This window comes from Hemiscyllium ocellatum, chromosome 21 (assembly GCF_020745735.1).
Source record: "Hemiscyllium ocellatum isolate sHemOce1 chromosome 21, sHemOce1.pat.X.cur, whole genome shotgun sequence".
NCBI lineage: Eukaryota > Metazoa > Chordata > Chondrichthyes > Orectolobiformes > Hemiscylliidae > Hemiscyllium > Hemiscyllium ocellatum.
The window spans coordinates 24470763-24491922 of NC_083421.1; the positions used below are offsets into that span (position 1 = coordinate 24470763).

General features: G+C 40.7%; 1 protein-coding gene across 3 annotated transcripts in view; it reads left to right on the forward strand.

Moving 5' to 3' along the window:
• Positions 1–21160, forward strand: part of pnpla7b (patatin-like phospholipase domain containing 7b) — a 335345-nt gene that overhangs the window by 37750 nt on the left and 276435 nt on the right. For all 3 annotated transcript variants that reach the window (XM_060841292.1, XM_060841293.1, XM_060841294.1), the window contains exons 4-6: positions 9802–9889; positions 17091–17173; positions 18699–18787. In XM_060841292.1, the coding sequence (XP_060697275.1) occupies positions 9802–9889; positions 17091–17173; positions 18699–18787 (260 nt within the window). The remainder of the gene's footprint in view (positions 1–9801; positions 9890–17090; positions 17174–18698; positions 18788–21160) is intronic.

The following is a 21160-nucleotide window of genomic DNA, read 5'->3' on the forward strand; positions in this document are numbered from 1 at the left end:
TGGGTTGCTCTTTGGAGGGTCAGTGTGGACTTGTTGGGCCGAAGGGTCTGTTTCCACACTATAATCTAATCTAATCAACTACCTCAACTATCACAGTTTCAGTCTGTATAGGAGCTAAAATAAACCCGAGCTAATGACTATTAGAGCATATAATTAAATGTCATTAACATACAAAAAGAACTGCCTTTTAAAATTAATTGCATTGCTGAACATTGTTTCGTGTACAGAGCAGTACATTGTGAGTCATTCCTCCTCTAGGACTCTTCATAAATGTAAAACAACCTGACCGTTAGTAACTTCCATCCACCCATTTTGTTTGTGAAATTTACTTTTGGTCCAACATTTTGTTTTAAACAAGCATAACCTTTCTTTCACAATGTATGGTATGATCATTTACATAGCATTTAATGGTTAGGCCATCTTCACTCATTGTCCAGAGTTTCATTTCAAGTTTTTGCCAAGTAGAATCCCATATTGACTGTCTCCACAAAAGCAAGTGTTTCAGTAGCAATGTGATTCACTTTGTGTTCTTTAGGTTACTTAAGGATGAGAATTTAAGTATGTATTTATCCAAACTGAATTTTCTTAATGCTTCTAAAGGAACTGGAACATAGGCTAAGTAGTCTTCTCAACTACCTGCGAAACAGTGTGGCACACTGACCTGCTTCTCAAGCTGTCCAGAGTGCTTTTAATTGAGTCAAAAATGTGGCGCTGAAAAAGCACAGCAGGTCAGGCAGCATCCGAGGAGCAGGAGAGTCGACCTTTCGAGCATAAGCCCTTTGTGTTTTTTGACTGATCTCCAGCATCTGCAATCCTGACTTTCTCCTGAATGCTTTTAATCTGGGTTGGGACAGTTACTGAAACACACCTTTGCAACATGTGATTGAGTTAAGCTTTTGCAAGGGAGAAATGATTGGACAAGTGTAGCCCCATCCTGTTCAATCTGTGTACAACTTACATACCAACAATAATATAGAGAGAGAAAAACAGAGTTAACGCTTTGAGTCATTTATGACTCTTTTGCAATTACTGTTTGTTTTCTTCAGATATAACATCTTTTAGTCAGTAAGATTATTTGACATGATTATTGTTTTAAAGCTATGCTAGACTTCTTTGCTTAATATTTAAACAAATATGTTTGAAGACCCCACAAACCATACTCCCAAATTTTATATTCATCTCTAATTTTATGAATAATGTCTTCAAATTCCACAGTACTGTCCAGTAAGTAATCATCAACATGCACAATGAAGTTGCCAGAAAATGTTCTGTCATGAGACCAATCCAACACTATGGGGATGAACCATCTCGTTCACCAGGACCCTCGTCTGCCTGGCTCAGCTTGTCACTTTGAATAATGTTTCCTTTAGTTCCTCTCACTCACTTCAAAGGTGTGGCCATGGGTATCTGCATGGCTCCCAGTTATGCCTGTCTCTTTGTGGAATATATGGAACATTCCTTGTTCCAGTCTTACTTCTGCCCCCACACCCAATTCTTTCTATGGTATGTCGATGACATCATCATTACTGCTTCCCTTTCTCATTCAAGATTGGAAAAGTTTATCTATTTTGCTTCCAATTTCCACCTTCACCTGGTCCACCTCTGATTCCTCTCTTCCCTTCCTTGACATTTCTGTTTCCATTTCTGGGGTTAGGCTGGCCACTGCTCCATTACAGACCCACAGACTCCTACAGTTACCTTGAATGTACATTCTCACACTCTGTAATCCTGTAAAGACTCTGTTCCATTATCCCAGTCCCTCCATCTGCATCTCATCTGTTCCAAAGATGTGAACTACAACGAGGGGATGTCCAAAATGTCCACCTTCTTCCTCAACCAAGACATCCCCACCACCATGATAGAGCCCTTAGCCAGGTTCAACCTATCTCCCGCACTTCGGCCCTCGACCCCTTTCATTCCCTCTCACAACAGTAATAGGGTCCCCCTTGTCCTCACCCACTGTCCCACCAGCATCCATATCCAGAGGATCATTAGCCCCCTCCAGTGAGATGTTACTAACAGGCACCTGTTCTCCTCTCTTCCCATGTCTACTTTCTGAAGCACCATTTCCTCTGGGGCACCTTGGACCACTCTTCCTTCACTCCCAACACCTCCCCATATGCCCACAGCACCTTCCCCTGCCCATTTACTTCCTGTATCCTCGATATCCAAGATCCCAGACGTGCCACCCAAGTGAAGCAAAGATTTGCCTGCGCTTCACTCAATCTCATCTTCTATATTTGCTGCTCACAATGTGGTCTGTTATACATTAGGGAAACAAAATGTAGACTGGGTGACCACTTTGCAGAGCACCTATGGTTCTGTCCCTGAGCTTCTCGTTGCTTGCCATTTCAACATCTACCATGTTCCCTGTCCAGCATTTCTCTCAGGCTTGCTGCAGTGCTCCAGTGAAGCTGAGTGCAAGCTGGAAGAACAGCACCTCATTTTTCATTGGGAATTCTACAGCCTTCTGGACTCAATATCAAGTTCCAACAATTTTAGGGCGTGATCACCTTCTCTCATGTCCTTACTCCAACTCCCAAACACCGGGCCTTGTCATTACATGGGCTGCTACCTCGAACAGCCCATTGTCAGCCATTGATAGTCCCCATTAGCAGCTATTCATTGTCCCAGGCTGACCTTTACCAATCCGTTGACTGCCCATCTGTTTTTTCCTCCCTCTTTGGGCTCCATCTCCACTTCTTGTTTACTTTTATTCCTCTCCCCCACCCCTTCTTCAGGATATATCCTAACCTTTTACTAGTTACAATCAGTCCTGGTGAAGGGTCACCGGACCTAATTCTCCTTTCTCTCCACAGTTGCTGCCTGACTTGAGATTTTCCAGCAATTTCTGTTTTTGTTTCTGATTTTAACATCGGTAGTTCTTTGTTTTTTGTTTACAATAGGATCTGCTTTTAGTTGAACACAAGCTATTTTTAGCAAGACATCTCTGTGAAAAATACAATTCCCTAGAGGTGTCATATGAATATGTTTGTTTAGCCTCCCTTCTACATCTTCTAATGCTTTGGGCTATTTCAGAAAGATTTCACTCTGAAAACTGGTGTCCTTTGGTGTTGATTGACTGACCAATGCTCTTGAGAATATGTGGCCAAAATATTAAAATACTTTTACGATAATTTTTCTATGTGTGGGGGAATCAACAGTAATAGCTGAATCTCTCATTCATTGCAATTTTTGAGAAAATTCTCTTTAGAGTCAGAGAGATATACAGCACTGAAACAGACCATTTGGTCCGACTTGTCCATGCCAACCAGATATCCCAACCCAATCTAGTCCCACCTGCCAGCACCCAGACCATATCCCTCCAAACTCTCCTATTCATATAACCATCTAAATGCTCTTTAAATGTTGCAATTGTGCCAGCCTTCGTCACTTTCTCTGGCAGCTCATACATTCCCCGTAGGTCTCTTTTATATCTTTCCCATCTCAGCCTAAACCTATGCCCTCTACTTCTGAACTCCCCAACCCCAGGAAAGAGACTTTGCCTATTACCCTATCCTTGCCTTTCATGATTTTAAAAACCTCTATAAGGTCACCCCTTGGCCTCCAACGCTCCAGAGAAAACAGCCCCAGCCTGTTCAGCCTCTCCCTATAGCTCAAATCCTCCAACCCTGGCAACAACCTTGTAAATCTTTTCTGAACCCTTTCAAGTTTCACAACATCCTTCCGATAGGAAGGAGACCAGAATTGCACGCAATATTCCAAAAGTGGCCTAACTGATGTCCGGTACAGCCGCAACATGACCTCCCAACTCCTGTATTCAATACTCTGACCAATGAAGGAAAGCATACCAAACACCTCCTTCACTATCCTATCTATCTGTGACTCTACTTTCAAGGAGCTATGAACCTGCACTCCAAGGCCTCTTTGTTCAGCAACACTCCCTAGGACCTTACCATTAAGTGTATAAGTCCTGCTAAGATTTGCTTTCCCAAAATGCAGCACCTCGCATTTATCTGAATTAAACTACATCTGCCACTTCTCAGCCCATTGAAATCCATTCACAATGCATTTTGTTCATGTGACAAAGTTGGTTTTCAGTTACTTCAGAATAAACACCAAATTCTGTGAAGCAGTCTTAAGCATCTGTTTTTCAGAGCTACAACAATCGAGCAAACCTTCTGTCACAGGGCTGCATTTTCTGTTTGGCAATTGATTGGCTTTAAATGAGTGGGAGGTGGAACAAAACGTCCATTCTGGAATCCCAAAGGAAAGGAGCAAAGAGCATTCTGGGTAGTATAAATGCATACACAAGTGCAACGTACACATTCTGGGCTGTCATTCCATGGTAACCTGATTGGATATATGTTCTTACTGATACTAAAACTTTAAATGTTTAGCTACCTGTAGTAGCGATTGACAGTTGTTTTATCTCATAAAATAGTACCTAGACTACTTGTTCTCTGGGCCGAAATCAATGTGCAATGTCGGAATGTGAATGATGATTCTTGGATTGTTTTCAATCTTGTGTCCACTCTTTGCAGGTACTGGATTTGAAATTGATGGTGATGACTGAATGCTTTAATATTTGAATCATAAAGTGGCATTTTAATAGCATTTTAACATTTGAATTAACTTTATTATCTCTTTTGTCCCTTCTATGTTTTACAACTGTTTGAACCGATTTTACTGTACCTCTGCCTCTTCCCATGCCTCCTTCCTCCTCTGCCCAGTTTCCTTTGGATTCCCACTCGAGGCCAATCCAAATATTACTACAAGCTGGTACTGCTTTTATGATACAAACCAGCGAATTGCTGTTGAATGCTTTTAATCGTCTTGAGTTTTATCTTTAGGATAAAAACAGATGGGACAGGAATGGAACAGTTTATTAGCACGAAGGTGGCACTGGGTAACTGCTTCCCAATAGTATGCCCTCTCGTGCAGGTGTTACTGCCCATAGACGGAAGGAACAATGCTGTTTTATGCAAGAAAATAGAGGGATTGGGCAAGATGGCAGCTGAACAGTATTAACTAAGTGATGCACATACCGAGAAACAAATCCAGGATATAGAGGAATTAGTGTTGCTGAACTCTTGGACATCCACAGGTCCACAGTTGAGTTCTATCTCAGAAATAGGCAATGTTCGTTGAGTTAGGTCTAAGTACAGTATTTTGGTTTCTATTGACTTGCTGAATAATAGTTGAGTCTTAGAATGCTGCATTTTATCAGAATTAAACTGCTATATCTAGTGCAACTAAGATATCAACATTTATGGCTTTCAGTCACCTTTGAACATTTATGGATCTATTGAGCAGTTGAGCAGGATGACGCTGCAAGGCTGAAATGATTTAAATCTATCACCGGTTTATACTTACGAAAATGGTATGTTTTGAGTGTGGATTAAGAGATGTTAGTGATAGGATGAAAACTATAGGGCCAAAAACATGGTAGTACTTATTTGTGATGTCAGCAGAGTTCAGATAGTTGCGCTTATGATGTATTTTGGAAGGAACAGTGCAAACAGCCAATATAAACAAAACAGGACAAGATAGGCAACAGCACAGTGGCTCAGTGGTTAGCACTGCTGCCTCACAGCGCCAGGGACCCAGGTTGAATTTCCGCTTCGAGCAACTGTCTGTGTGGAGTTTGCACATTCTCCCTGTGTCTGCATGGGTTTCCTCCGGTTGCTCCAGTTTCCTCCCATTATCCAAAGATGTGCAGGTCAGGTGAATTGGCCATGCTAAATTAACTGTAGCGTTAGGTGCATTAGACAGGGGAATGGGTCTGGGAGGGTCGGTGTGGACTTGTTGGGCCGAAGGGTCTGTTTCCACACTGTAGGGAATCTAATCTAATCTAAATCGCATGAGTCTTTGGATTTTCATAAAGAGAGTCTTAAAGTAGAAAACCAAGGAAGTTGTTTTATTAATGAATAGTTAGACCCTCGCTGGAGTATTGTGTCTAATTTTGGGCCCTACCACCTCGTATTTCTAAGGCCTGAGAGAAAGTGCAAAAAAGATTTGCTAGAGGTTTATCCGTGATGAGAGACGTTTGTTATATATAGAGACTGCAGAAGCTGGGGATTGCTATCATAAAATCAGATGGTTATTGGGAAATTTATTGAAGACCCTTAAAATTAGAGTTTTGTTGGGGTAAGTGAGGAGAAAGTTTCTACTTGCAGGAGTACCAATAACCCGAAAACATAGATTTGAGGTGCAGGTAATTACGAAAGAGTGAGAGCCAGATAAGAATATTCTTTGTACAACAAGTTATGACAATCTGGAATGCATTGTTCAAAGGACCAGTGGAATCCGATTCAATAATGGCCCTCAAAGGTGAATGGGATATACAGTTAAAAAGTAAAACATGCAATACTCTGGGGAAGGATAGGAAAGTAGAGTGGGACAAATTGAGATATATAACGTAGAGATACCATAGTAATGATCAGCTGTTTGGATTCATCTATGATTTGAGCATATCATGTGCCCACTCTATTAAAATTGAATCATTCATTTTAAAAATAACTTTTGAAAATTGCTCTGTCCTGTGGATAATGGCATTAGACTCTATAATGTCAAATCAAACAGGCCAGAAGTTTGTATCTTTAATCCTCAGTTTGTGTTGTATTAGCCTAACTAGGCCTGCAGATAATGTGTCCTAATTGGCCTCTGGTGTTCTGGTTGTGATTGATGGTGATTACAGAGTGCCAGTTTGGACTGGGGGTGTACAAAATTAAAAATCACACAACACCAGGTTCTCGTCCAACAGGTTCTTTATGAAAATCCAAAGACTCATGTGATTTAGATTAGATTATAGAAGCACTGCTCCTTCATCAGGTGGTTGTGGAGTACAAGATCATCGGACACAGAATTTATAACAGAAGTTTACAGTGTGATGTAATTGAAATTATATATTGAAAAAGACCTGGATTATTTAAGAGTTTCCTCTTTCAGAATGGACATGCTGGTTTCCGTTCTTTCGTACTGTAAATCCTAGAACTTTTTAGAAAGTTACATTTGCAAGTGAACTTTAACTATAGGTGCCATGTTGGCCCAGCTTGAAGATGTGAGTTGCCCCGTGTGAGGCTGTCTGTGTCCCAATCTTCAGACTGATTCTAACTAATCGAACCGGGAACATTCCTCATCATAATGGATGTTTCCAGCATCCCCCACAATGACTGCATCGCGGCAACTGCCAGTCTCTGAGCACCGTCCTACAACTCACCCGCTTTATCCTCGATCACAACATTTTTACCTTTGACAACCAGTTCTTCATCCAGACACATGAAACTGCCATGGGGACAAAATTTGCACCCCAATTTGCCAACATTTTCATGCATAGGTTCGAACAAGACTTCTTACGCAGGACCTCCAACCAACACTAGACACCAGGTACATTGACATTTTCTTCCTCTGGATCCATGGTGAGAAGTCACTGAAACAACTACACAGTGATATCAACGAGTTTCATCCCACAATCAAACTCACCATGGACTACTCTTTAGTATCTGTCTCATTCTTGGACACATGCATCTCCATCAAAGATGGGCACCTCAGCACCTCACTGTACCACAAGCCCACGGATAACCTCACTATGCTGCACTTCTCCAGCTTCAACCCAAAACGTATTAAAAATAGCCATCCCCTATGGACTAGCCATTCGCCTACACAGGATGTGTTCAGATGAAGAGGAACGTGATGGGCAGTTGGAAGTACTCAAGGATGCCCTCATAAGAACAGGGTATGATGCTCAACTCATCGACCGCCAGTTCCGACGTGCCACAGCGAGAAACTGTCATGACCTCCTCAGGAGACAGACACAAGCTGCAACCAACAGGGTATCCTTCGCTGCCTAGTACTTTCCAGGAGCCAAAACACTACTCCTTGTTCTTGGCAACCTGCAACACGTTATCAATGAGGATGAGCACTTCGTCTTTAAGCAACCACCAAATCTCAAGCAGATCATTGTTTGCAGCAAACTGCCCAGCTTTCAGGACAATGCCATGCAACCCTGTCACGGTAGGCGCTGCAAGACATGTCAGAGTGTCAACAGGGATACCACCATTAGACGTGGGGACACATCCCACCATGTACATGGCAGGCACTCGTGACTCGGCCAAGGTTGTCTATCTTATATGCTGCAGACAAGGATGATGTGAGGCATGGTACGTTGGTGAGACTGAGCAGAGGCTACGGTAACGATGAATGGGCACCACACAATAATCCACAGACAGGAGTGTTCTCTCCTACTCGGAGAGCACTTCAGTGGTCCGGGACATTTGGCCTCAGACCTTCAGGTGACCATCCTCCGAGGTGGACTTTGGGACAGGCAACAACACAAAGTAACTGAGCAGAGGCTGATAGCCATGTTCGGTACCCACGGGGATGCTTCAACCAGGACCCTTGGGTTCATGTCACACTGCAGGTGACCCCACTGCACTACACACGTGAGACACTCCTGCAGACACTTTTACAGACACACTATCGCAAACCTAGATACACTGTTGCAGACGCTCTCTCATACTCTCACATACACTCCCACTCTGAAATGCACCATCTCACAGACCTGTACCCCTTTACACTTGCACACTCGCACATACACACACTCACAGACACTCATATTCCCCCTGCGCGCGCACACGCACACAAGTTTGTGGGATAAATTTGTACTTGCAGAATTAATTTTGTTGTGCTCAAAAACTGCATGAATCCATGTAAAATTCTTCAAATCCCGTTTTTAGATTAGAATCAGTCTGAACATTGGGGCCCAGACACAGGGCACCTCATACCTTCAATGCATTATCTGGGTCAACATGGCACCCATTGTTAAAAGTTCACTTGAGAATGTAACTTTAAGAAAGTTCTAGGGTTTACATATGAAAGAACTGAAACCAGCATGCCCATTCTAAAAGACGAAAGACTTAACAAACAATCCAGGTCTTTTTCAGTATACAATTTCAGTTCTATCACACTGTAAACCTTTGCTATAAATTCTGTAAACTATGATCTTCAACTCCACAAACACCCTGATGAAGGAGCAGCGCTCCAAAAGGTAGTGCTTCCAAATAAACCTGTTGGACTATAACCTAGTCATTGTGTGATTTTTAACTTAATAGGATGGGAGGATGGTTGCCTGAAGGCCTGAGGCCAAGTGTCCCGGATCGCTGAAGTGCTCTCTGACCGAGGGAACACTCCTGTTTGATTGTTGTGCGGTACCTGTTCATTCGTTGCCGTAGCCTCTGCTTGGTCTCAACAACGTACCATGCCTCACGGCATCCTTGCCTGCAGCATGAGAGATAGACAACGTTGGCTGACATGATTTTGCCCCACATGATTGAATAGATTGCCAGGAACCATTTTCTAGGCTGACATGAGCAGCTATCACTTGATCAAGGTGCTGAATGGCAGACGGTGAATGGGGAACTGCCATAATGCTTGATTCGTGCTCCCGTAGGCCCACCTTGAAAGCTGCACTTAAAGTCTATCGCCTGATGAAGGAGCCAGTGTGCTTCCAATTAAACCTGTTGGACTATAACCTGGTGTTGTGTGATTTTTAACTTTGTACACCCCAGTCCAACATCGGCATCTCCAAATCAGCACTTAAAGGAAGCAGGGATCAGAGCTAAACGGTCATAGTTCCAATAGACTCATAGCCCCAGAAACTCTTACTGTCAGAGAGAATGGGATCGCATGATAAACCTTCAACTTCTATTATGCAGGTTGAAGGAGGAAAGGGATTAGCTGGATGATAACATGAACAATGGTTTATGTTGATGTGTAGTTTGAGCACAGTGTGTGATTTTTTTCTGTATTTTAGTTAAATATTTTCCTTTTTCTTTACAGCTCACCGGAATGATGATTGGAGCGCTTGCTGCCATTCTTATTGTCGCAATTGTTGTATTTTTCATCTACAGGAGAATGAAACAATCAAGTAAGTAAAGTCCAGACCAGTGTCCTAACCAAATACTTTGGTGCGGTAAAATACCGTGTGAACCATTCCCATTTCAATTCACTTTTTAAAAAGTAAAATATTCTTCACATCAACTCAAGTTTTTATTTTTTAAAAAATGTTAGTAAACTTGTATTAATTTTCTTCCTTACAGGACACGATTGTGGAGCAATGCAATGTATTTGCAGGCAGATATACCATCTACCATCTTGTGACAGAATGCCAGTAGTTAGACGATACCCATCCTTCAGTCCATCATGTTAGGGGTTGTGAGCATACTCTGAGCTATGAACAGGAAATTTGCTATCACGCAGACTAATAAAGAACAGTGAGAAAGTCCACATTGTTGCCTAGATGTTGTTTCTTCCTTATGATAAACATTGCATCGCCCCATGTTTTAAGTTGTTGTTCAGCAGGTTCTGATCCCTCAGACCCTCACTGCTAAAATAGAAAAGATTATTCTGAAGTCACCTTCTTTCCTCTGTCTCTCTACCTTAAAATATATGTTCTGACAACTAAAAGCTAATGCTTCACCATGGCAGTAATAGGCCTTAGAAGAATACATACAATTATTTGGAATCAATGGGTCAGTCTGCTGGTGAGGTGAGTTCCCCATTCCTGCCTGTAGACAACACGCTCAAGTAGCAGCAATCATACCTTTCAGTTTGAGTGAGAGAGGAGTGGGTACAAGACTAAAATTTTAAATTAAATGAGGAGACTGTGAGTATTGAAGCAAAGCCAGCTGAATGAACTGGCAAATTCCTGGTGTTGTGTGATTTTTAAATTCGATGAAGGAATAAGTCAGTAAGATGCAGTGGCAGATACTTTGGGGAATATTTCAGAATGCACAGAATAGATAAATCCTGATGAGAAAAAAAAGTTCCAATGGGGCCATCTGGGGTAAAACAAAAAAATGTTTAAGGCAGTTACAGACTTACAGAGAAAACAAATAATTATGCAAAGGTGGGTGGGAGATCAGAATGTTAAACAAGACAAAATGTAGGGATGATTAACTAAAAGATTAATACAATGGCAAAATTCAGAGGACAAGAAAAAGCTCGTTAGAAATATTAAACAAAGAGTTCCTATAGGATGTTTAAAAATGAGTAGTTAATAAAGTGACCATTGGTTCTGCAGATTTGGGGAATTAATTGTGCATAATAAGGAGATGGCAGATGGATCGAACAGGTTTATTTAATCAAACTTCATTGTAGAGAATACATGTACCATTTTGCAATAGCAGTAAATTGTGGAATTGGAAGGGAGGGAGCAACTTGATTATAATCTCAAGGGAAGTGATACTGAGCAAATTGTTGGAATAGCAGACTGACAAGTCTGTGGATGCAGATGAACTTCATAGTGTCAAGTAAAGTGATCAGTGAGACAGCTGATGGGTTGGTATTAATTTTCTGAAAATTGTCTAGATTTGGAGAAATTAATGAATGTAGCTTCTCTGTTTAAGAAGGGAGAGATACAGAACTGGGGAATCTACAGGCTGGTTAACTTAAAGTTTGAAATAGGGAAGAGGTTGGAGATTAATAATAAAGACAATTACAGCAGGACACTTGAAAGTCAGCATGCTTTTGTGAAAGGGAAGACATGTTTGTTGGAGTTACTTGAGATGGTAATATTGCTAAGGATAAAGGGAAACCAGTAGATGTACTGTACTTGAATTACAAGGCATTTGATGGATGCCACATTAAAAATAATTACAGGGAAGATAGGTTATGGTATAGGATGTAAAATGTTGTCATGGATTGGTTATTGGCTGACTAACAGGATCACAATAGGTATAACCGGGTCATTTTCTGATTACAAGATCTGACGAGTAATTTGCCACATGGGTCAAGCAGGTGTTAGCAGTTAAGGCAAGCATGTTGTTGACCTTCATTTTGCAAGAGGAGTTGAGGAAAGGATCAAGGATGTCTTACTGCAGCTGTCCCAGGTCTTGGTGAGACCATACCTAGAGTGTTGTGTGAGGTTTTCTGCTCCCTAGCTAAGATAGAATATACTTACTGTGGGTGGGGGTGGTATAGTGAAGGTTCACCAGAGCGATTCCTTGGGATGGCATGACTGTTGAATAAGCAGGGATTGGAACAACCAGGCCTGTGTTAATTGGAGTGTAGAAGAATAAGTTGGTGGGAGGGAATCTCATTGAAATGTCTAAAATTCAATGCTAGGGCTGAACATACTAATTGCATGATGATGTTTCCCCTTGCTCGGAGTGAGAAATTTAGAACAAGGTGCCACTGACTCAAGCTACAGGGTAAGCAATTTAAGACTCAGATGAGAATTTATTTTGTCTCAGGATGGTGGACCTGCATATTCAATAAGTAAATACATTTACAAACAATAAAGGCATTAAGGGGTGTGGAAGAGAGTGAGAGCTTGGCGTTGAGATAGAAGATTAGCCATGATCATATTGAATGATAGAAGAGGTTTGATGGGTCAAATGTCCACACCTGTTCCTGTTTCATTGTGGGGCCTCCATCTTTATCACTTCCATAAACAACTTGGATGAAGGAACCAAAGATGTGCTTGTTAAATTGCTGCTAACACGTAGTAAGCAATGATGTTGTGAAAGTAAGTTGTGAAGAGGGTCTAAGGAAGTTTCAAGGGATACTGACTGTTAAGTGAGTGGGCAAAAATTTCCAAAATGGAGTACAATATTGAAAATGTGAAATTGTCTATTTGGGCAACAGGTATAATAAAGTGCATTATCTGAATGATGAGAGATTGTAGAGTTCTACAGAAGGAGAAGAATTGGGTGTCCTGGTGCACAAGTTGCAAAAGATTGTAATGCAGGTAAAGTAAGAGGTTAGGAAAACTAATAGAATGTTATGATTTGGAGATGCCAGTGTTGGACTGGAATGCACAAAGTTAAAAATCACACAACACCAGGTTATAGTCCAACAGATTTAATTGGAAGCACTAGCTTTCGGAGCGCCGCTCCTTCATCAGGTGGTTGTGGAGGACACAATTGTCAAACACAGAATTTATAGCAAAAGTTTACAGTGTGATGTAACTGAAATTATACTTTGAATAATACCTTAATTGTTTGTTGAGGCTTTCATCTGTTAGAATACTTTGATAGTTTCACTTCTTTTACGTGTAAATCACAAAACCTTTTTTTAAGAAGTTGCATTCTCAGGTTAACTGTAACAATGGTGTTAGCTAGACAATATGTTGAAGATGTTAGCCCCCTGTGTTCTCTGTCTTTGCCAAACTGTTTAGACTGTAAACTAAAAAGTGAGATAAGAGTTTTACATTAATTCATGCAGTCTTTGAGCAAAGTACAATGTAACTCTGCGAGTCCACATTCACCCCACAAACGTATATGTATATGTGTGCATGTGGGTCTTTGTGTGTGTGTGTGTGTCTGTCTGGGTTGGGGGGTTGAGTGTGAGAGTCTATATGTGTGTGTATGTGAGTGTAGAGTGTCTTAAGTCTGAGGGGGGTGCATGTGGGAGTGTGTGTGTCTGAGGTGGGGGCTTGTGAGTGTCTGAGAGAGAGACTGTATATGTGTGTGCATGAGTGTAGAGCAGTCTAAGTGAGGATGTACGTGTGTGTGTGGGAGTGTGTGTCTGTAAGTGTTTGAGTGTCTGCATGTGTGCCTGTGTGTGTATGTAGGAGTGTCTGTGTGTGTACAGTGCAATGGTGGTTACCTGTAGTGTGACATGAACCCAAGATACCGATTGAGGCACTCCCTGTGGGTACAGCCACACACACTCCCACGCTCCGACATGCACCTCCTCACAGACTTAAGACACTCAACACTCCCATACAAACACATATACACTCTTTGTGTCTCACTCACAACCCCCCCAACCCAGACAGACAGACAGACACACGCACACCCATGCACACATATACATATATGTTTGTGGGATGAATTTGGACTTGCAGAGTTACATTGCACTTTGCTCAAAGACTGCATTAATGAATGTAAAACTGTTATCTCACTTTTTAGTTTACAATGAGTCTAAACATTATGGCAAAGACAGAGAACAGGGTGCTAACACCTTCAACATATTGTCTAGCTAACAACCATTGTTACAGATAACTGGAAAATGCAACTTTTAAAGAAAAGATTTTGTGATTTACACGTAAAAGAAGTGAAACTATCAAAGTATTCTAACAGATGAAAGCCTCAACAAACAGTTAAGGTATTATTCAATGTATCATTTCAGTTACATCACACTGTAAACTTTTGCTATAAATTCTGTGTGTTAGGATTGAGCCCTCCACAATCACCTGATGAAGGAGCGGCACTCCGAAAGCTAGTGTGCTTCCAATTAAACCTAATTTGGAGATGCCGGTGTTGGACTGGGGTGTACAAAGTTAAAAATCATACAACACCAGGTTATAGTCCAACAGGTTTAATTGGAAGCACACTAGCTTTCGGAGCGACGCTCCTTCACCAGGTGATAGTGGAGGGCCCGATCGTAACACAGAATTTATAGCAAAAATTTGCAGTGTGATGTAACTGAAATTATACATTAAAAAATTGATTGCTAAGCCTTTCATCTATTAGAATACAGTGATAGTTTCACTTCTTTCATGTGTAAATCACAAAACCTTTTTTTTTTAAAAATTGCATTCTCGGGTTAGCTGGTAACAATGGTGATAGCTAGACAATATGTTGAAGGTGTTAGCCCCCTGTGTTCTCTGTCTATGCCATGATGTTTAGATTGATTCTAATCTAAAAAGTGAGATAACAGAGTTTTACATAAATTCATGCAGTTTTTGAGCTCAGAGTTCTACGTGAATGTATGCAGTTTTTGAGCCAAGTGCAATGTAACTCTGCAAGTACAAATTCACCCCACAAAATATATGTACGCATGTGGTTCTTTGTCTGTCAGTATATGTGTGTCTGTCTGGGGTGGGGGTTGTGTGTGTGTGTGTGTGTGTCTGTAGTGAGTGCAGAGTGTCTTAAGTCTGTGAAGGGGTACATGTGAGTGTGGGAGTGTGTGTTGGTGTCTATGTGTACCTGTGTGTGTGTGTGTGTGTGTGTGTGTAGTGCAATGGTGATCACCTGTAATGTGACATGAACCCAAAGTCCTGGTTGAGGCCCTCCCGATGGGTACCAATTAAACCTGTTGGACTATAACCTGGTGTTGTGTGATTTTTAATAGAATGTTAGCATTATTTGCGAGGGGCATTGAATACAATTGGTGAGATGACTGAGCAGTGTTGTTCTCCTTATTTAATGTGAATGCTTTGAAAGCAATTCAGAGAAGGTTTACTAGACTAATACCAATGCTGGGGATGCAGGGCTATTTGTTGTCAGCTAATATGGTCTCAAGTAATTTCTGCATTCTAATGGTATCAGGGAATGGGTATAGATACTTTGAATGAACCTAACCAAATATGATATGATATACCTTTGGAGCAGGTGGGACATTACTGCTGCATTTGGCTGATGGATATATTAATTAAGATTTAATTGGGTTTGAATTGGTTGCATATATATTGGAAACTAAATGTGCAATTGTAGTGCCAGGAGGCCTGAGTTCAAGTCCCACCTGCTCCAGAAGTGTGTAATAACATCTAAACAGGATAATTAGAAAATATCTGTAAATGGGGAACTAGTCATCAGTGGCGATGAGAAAATTTGCACCTAGCCAGAGTTATTAGACATGTATATATTCTAGCAGGTGGAAATATTCCATTCCATTCCATTCCATACATGTCCTTGTAGATAATGGACAGAGTTTGGGGACTTTGTGTCTTTTTTTATTGAGAGAGCAATATGGGGCTATGGCGACTTTAATTATTTCATTATACATTGCTAATCATTCAGTGATGAGCGAAGCTTTTTGAATTTAGCTGCAATCTATTCCCACCTCTTGTATATTAATTTTGTAACATCTACATTATATTATACACTTAACCTTGACTGCTTTGTAAAAGTCATTCTGATATTGAAAATGTTGAGAGCTCAGTTTGTTACCAAAGTCTGCAAAGATTGCCCTTCTTGTTCATCTACGTACCGGCAAGTGGAGAGAAATCCTGCTTAATGCTTACACCACTGACTTTGGGGAATGTTAATCAAGGATATTAACTCCTCCTGAGTGAGGAAAAATCTCCTCCTGATCTTTTGGCTCTTGAAACTTTTGCCAGCTGGTTTGCAAACCATGTAAAGTACAAGGACACTCTTTAGTTAAATGTTTCTAAATCAACACATTCTGGCATGTTATGACACGCCTCTGGAGCACCGATCGGTTTTGAATTGGGGTCCTCTGTCTCAGACGTGGGGACGCTACCATTATACCACGAGAACCCACTCTTTAGTTAAATTTGAGATGTGCCAATGAGGTAATGAGGTGTAATAAACACAGATGGAGATTGCCTTTTGTGTTTACTGCATTCTTTACAAACCTGTACTATCCTTCTCAGGTTTTCATTTGAGTTCTCTACGTTGTTATCTGTAGATATTTAAGGTGATAGTGAAGGTAAGTAGAGATAACAGGATCAAGGGTATGGAAAGGTGCTTCTGCCTGTTTTGTTTCTGAGCAAAATGATTATTCAAGCCTGGTTGCAAAACACAATTTAAGCTGATTTCTAAGTTCATCACTGATGGAATGCTGCACTGAAGACCACGTCGTCTTCCAGATGAGACGGTAGACTGAGATTCAATCTACCCTTTCTGGTGAAAATGAGAATCTGTAGCAGTCTTGTTAAGTGTGGAAATGCGGTGGTCAGTTTCTGCATAATCATTAACGAGACTGAAGACCAGATTTTATTTGGTGGTATTGAGAGGCAGACGATTAATTGAGTGAAACCAAGAGATCTGCAATCCCTTTGCTTACAGGGCAGGAATCAGTACTTGAGATATGAATCGAATATTTCTGTCAATGCAGAAGAGCTTGACCATGCTCTGATGTGATGTCCACAACGACCTAATTAATGGGCTTTGGATGTAATCACATTTAAATGCATTTTGTACCTTTTTAATGTAGAAAACACCACCTGATGAAAAACCAAGGTTCTTTTTCCTTTTTTTTGGGAGGGTCTGATACTTTGGCAGTAATGCCCAGGGCAGTTTCAGTCAAACGTCGAGCCACATTTTCACAGCAATGAATCATGTCCTCCTTTGTGGTAGATTGCCTTTAGCATTTTTCCTGTAAGAGTACTTTTTGGGGTAATGTGCTCACGTCTATGGTTTTGATTTCCCTTGCAGAACAGCAGCAGCAGGGTGTGACTCGGTACAGGTTCCGGAAGAGGGACAAGGTGATGTTTTATGGAAGAAAAATCATGAGAAAGGTAATTTAGCCATGGGTCCAAATCTGTCCAACAGTTTGTGTAATTACTTCATTTCCTACCATTTACATGCGTGTTACATGTTGTCTGTTCTTCTATGACTCACAGTCAGTAATATCGTTTCATTTCTCAGCCTGAATAGCTGGAACAATTGCTTGAATTTATACCTTGAATTATTTGAATTAGTGATGGTGGGTGTTTGTGGAGTGTGCTGGGGAAATTGGTGGCAATGTGAGCCTATATCATGATCCCATGGTCTTGTTTAGGTTGGATCATAGAATCCCCACAGTGTGGCAGCATGCCATTCGGCCCATTGAGTCCATACGGACCCTCAAAGAAGACCTTCCCACCCAGATCGTACCATATAACCACGCATTTCCCATGGCTAACGTATTAGCCTGCACATCTCTGGACACTATGGGCAATTTAGCATGCCAAACCACCTAATCTGCACGTCTTCGGACTTTGGGAGGAAACCCATACAGACATGCGGAGAATGTACAAGCTCCATACAAACAGTCACCTGAAGGTGGAATTGAACCCGGATCCCTAGAGCTGTGAGGCACCAGTGCTAATCGCTGTGGCACTGTGCTGCTCTTTTGTTATGTGCATGGATGAAGCTTGGTCCTGCTGATTTTGACATATCTATTTTGGTTTTGACAATTACTTGTTGCCATGGTGTGATTTTTGTTTTACGATTATTGGCACAATTTGTTTGTTTTTTCTTCCCCCGAGTTAATTTTGTGTACAACTCAGTTTAACGAATGAGAGCTACTCTCTTATCTCCTCTCCCTCCTTCTGAGAAAAGCCCTATGTGAAATGAATGGAACCCAAGCTTCCAGTGAGAATGGGTTCACAAACCAAAACTCCCTGCCCAAATTCTATGCTGTTTGCTGGCTTGTCTTGGACGGTGTAGAAATTGAATCATGTCATTTTGGTTACAGCAGGAATCAGTTCTTCAAGACAGGCACAAAAAGAAAACTATGTTCTAAATCAGGTTGCACAGTATCTCCTGGGATATTTGGATAAATGGGAAGAACTGTGTTCTACAATATTGGTATCCCTGTTTTTCATAAGTATGGCATTAAAAAGGGGATCTCTTGGTACTGCCTCAGAAACACCAGAAGGTGGTGCTTGTTCCTTACAAATGAACACTTTAAATTTAGATTATTTTTAGGTTTGAATACCTCAGTATTAGTCTTGTTAAGTTTATTTTCAGCGATAGCTCCGGAACTTTGGGAACCGGTTCATTGAGATTTTGAAAGGAATTGGGAGTTAGCTTGTTGGGCTCCCCTTTCTTCTCCATCTTTTTATGCTGTTTTGTGTTGGTTTTTTATTATTGTTATTGTTTGATCCCAGAAGTAACAAGCATCCCTTTCTCCTTTACCCATCTTGATATTCTTTCTCTTTTTGATCTGTCCATCCTTGCTTACAATGATTCGCTTGTACAGCTGTAAACAAATGAAGTAAGAACACTTAGTACAGGATGATCTTGCAGCTATTTAATCTGTACTTCTTTAAAACCTAGGTGAAACTATCTACCTCATCGCTAGTTGGGAACAATGTGCCTCGTCAGAGGTTGAGGAAGAGGCAGAAGGTACTGAACCTGGCTAGAAGGTACACCCTGTCCAAATTGCTTTAGTCTAATTATAATTAATCCCTAATGAAGGGGAGGGATAGAGAGAAATGGCAGACTCTGCCATAATACTTGTTCAGATCTTTTGTATTTCATTAGTTATGCTCTGGATGGATATTCTGTACCAGCTCGAATAGTTATAGTGACTCTTTCTCAATTAAGTACTGATTTGTGTATTAAATATATTTACATTTTAAAATATGTCATTGAAAGGCCATTGTAAATTAGCTCAAATTGTTCTCCCCTCAAGTACCAAATGGTTTTCAGTGTGGTTTAGTTACAACAGCAACAGCATTGATATGCAGGGAGAGGTTGCTGTTAAGAGAATCTGGAGTCCTAGTTCCCAAGTGTTTATTTTAGAGAGGCATCTTATTTATTGGCTAGGCTAGAACTAATGACATACCCTTGGGCACATAATATAAAATGACCACACATACAGTACTGAAGATGTGTTGTTCTTTGGGTGAGGCATTTTAACAAGGCTCCCTCTGGATGTGTGCGATTTTGAGGATGTGCAGATGAGTTATCTCCTAAGTCCTGGTCGACATTTCTCCATCATTGAATCACATTATCTACTTATTGGCATGTTTATGTTTGTTGTGAGCTTCTGTGTGTAGATTAGTTGCTATGTTTTCTACATTACAGCAGGACTGGACTTTAAATGTTCTTAATTTTTTATGCCCCCATATGTATACCTTCCTTATGTAAAGCCTGTTAAAACAAGGAATAAATTTAGCAGAGCATTTTACAAGATTAATAATTTGGTGTTGATTTAATCCAATAGACAGCGAGCATAAATCTTAGATGATTAATGTCATCTGGCCCTGGATGTATATCAAATTGTAAGTGCTTTTATTGTATTGCCTATGAGTTCTGCTGGCTTGAATCACAATTCATCCAAATTACCGTTTCCAACCTGGTGTTTTGTACAGTTGCTCACTTTGATAGGATGAGCAGGTGACTTATCCTTGAACTTGTGCAAAATCTCTGCAGCTCGAGTTTTAAAACTCTACCCCAGTATGAATAGTGACATGGTTCTTCCTCGCTCTGCCCTGACATTTTGCACCAATCATGACAGAATAGATTAAAAATCTGTGTATTGTGGGGAAGAAGGTGGTAGGTTGAAATTTTACATCAATCTATCACCACACAATGACAATAAACATAATTTTGCGAATGCAGCAGTGAGGATTTAAAGTGTGTATACATTGACTATAAGCTGAAAGGGAAGGGACTGGCTTGACCTTTACTGATTTGATGTATTTTATATGAAGTAAAACAATATATATATGATTCATATTGGGTTAGCTTGATTGTAGTATTTGCAAGCAATCCAGTTGGTACCTATATACATACAACAAAATATTGAGATGAAATCAACACAGGAGGCTTGGAGTTGAACGTCACTTGGTTGCAATCACTCGTTATTATGTGGCCAGCAGAAAAGTGCAAAACATTTGCACTCAAAGTAATGGTTTGTTTTAGTAGATGCTACAAAATATTTGAAGGGGAGATAGTAGCTTAGAGGTAGTGTCACTACCTATGGGTATACAGATTCAAATCCCGCACAGCAGTTGATGATTTTTGATTTCAATCAATAAATCTGCAGTACAAAATCAGTCTCAATAATGGTAATCATGATAGCCATGATTTTGCTGAATGCCCATCTGATTTACCAATGTTGTTCAGATGTGTAAATCTGCCATCTGTAGACCCTGCCTTCTCAAATACCATATGTAGCAATCCACTAGGTTCAAGGGAAATGTGAGCTGGACAGCAAAGACTGGCCTTTCCAGCCAACTTCGAAACCCATGATGAATTAAAAGAAGTATTTGATATCACTTACTTTTTGTGGTTATTGTCATTGCCAGCAACAGTTATAAATGCATCACACACTCTTGTTCTCAGCATGCCCACACACTTTACATTTATTCCCTCCCCACCCTATTCCTTCTATCCTCCCATGCCACTCATCCTGCTCTTAGTATCTCATCATTAAATTAGATCCCTTATGGAAACAAGTTCTCTAGCCAGGGTTATCATAAACCAATGCATTCAATGGCTATAAAATCATATGCAAACATTTGCCAGTTGTACAATAATAAATTTTGCCTTTCTAAATTTTGGTCGTTCCTGGAGAAATGGGTGACGGGTCGGTGGCTGTAGGTATCTCACTGGTTATGTGAATAGTGGGAATAATTTAATGTTGCATTCTAAAATTGCTTTGAAGCATTTCTGTGCACTATGGGATGATTGCACTGATGTTAAATTAGGTCTGGAGATCATTAACCCCCAGACACTAAATATGTCTTTGCCTTTTTCATTCTTTAGTAGCTGCAGCCTTGGCTAACCTT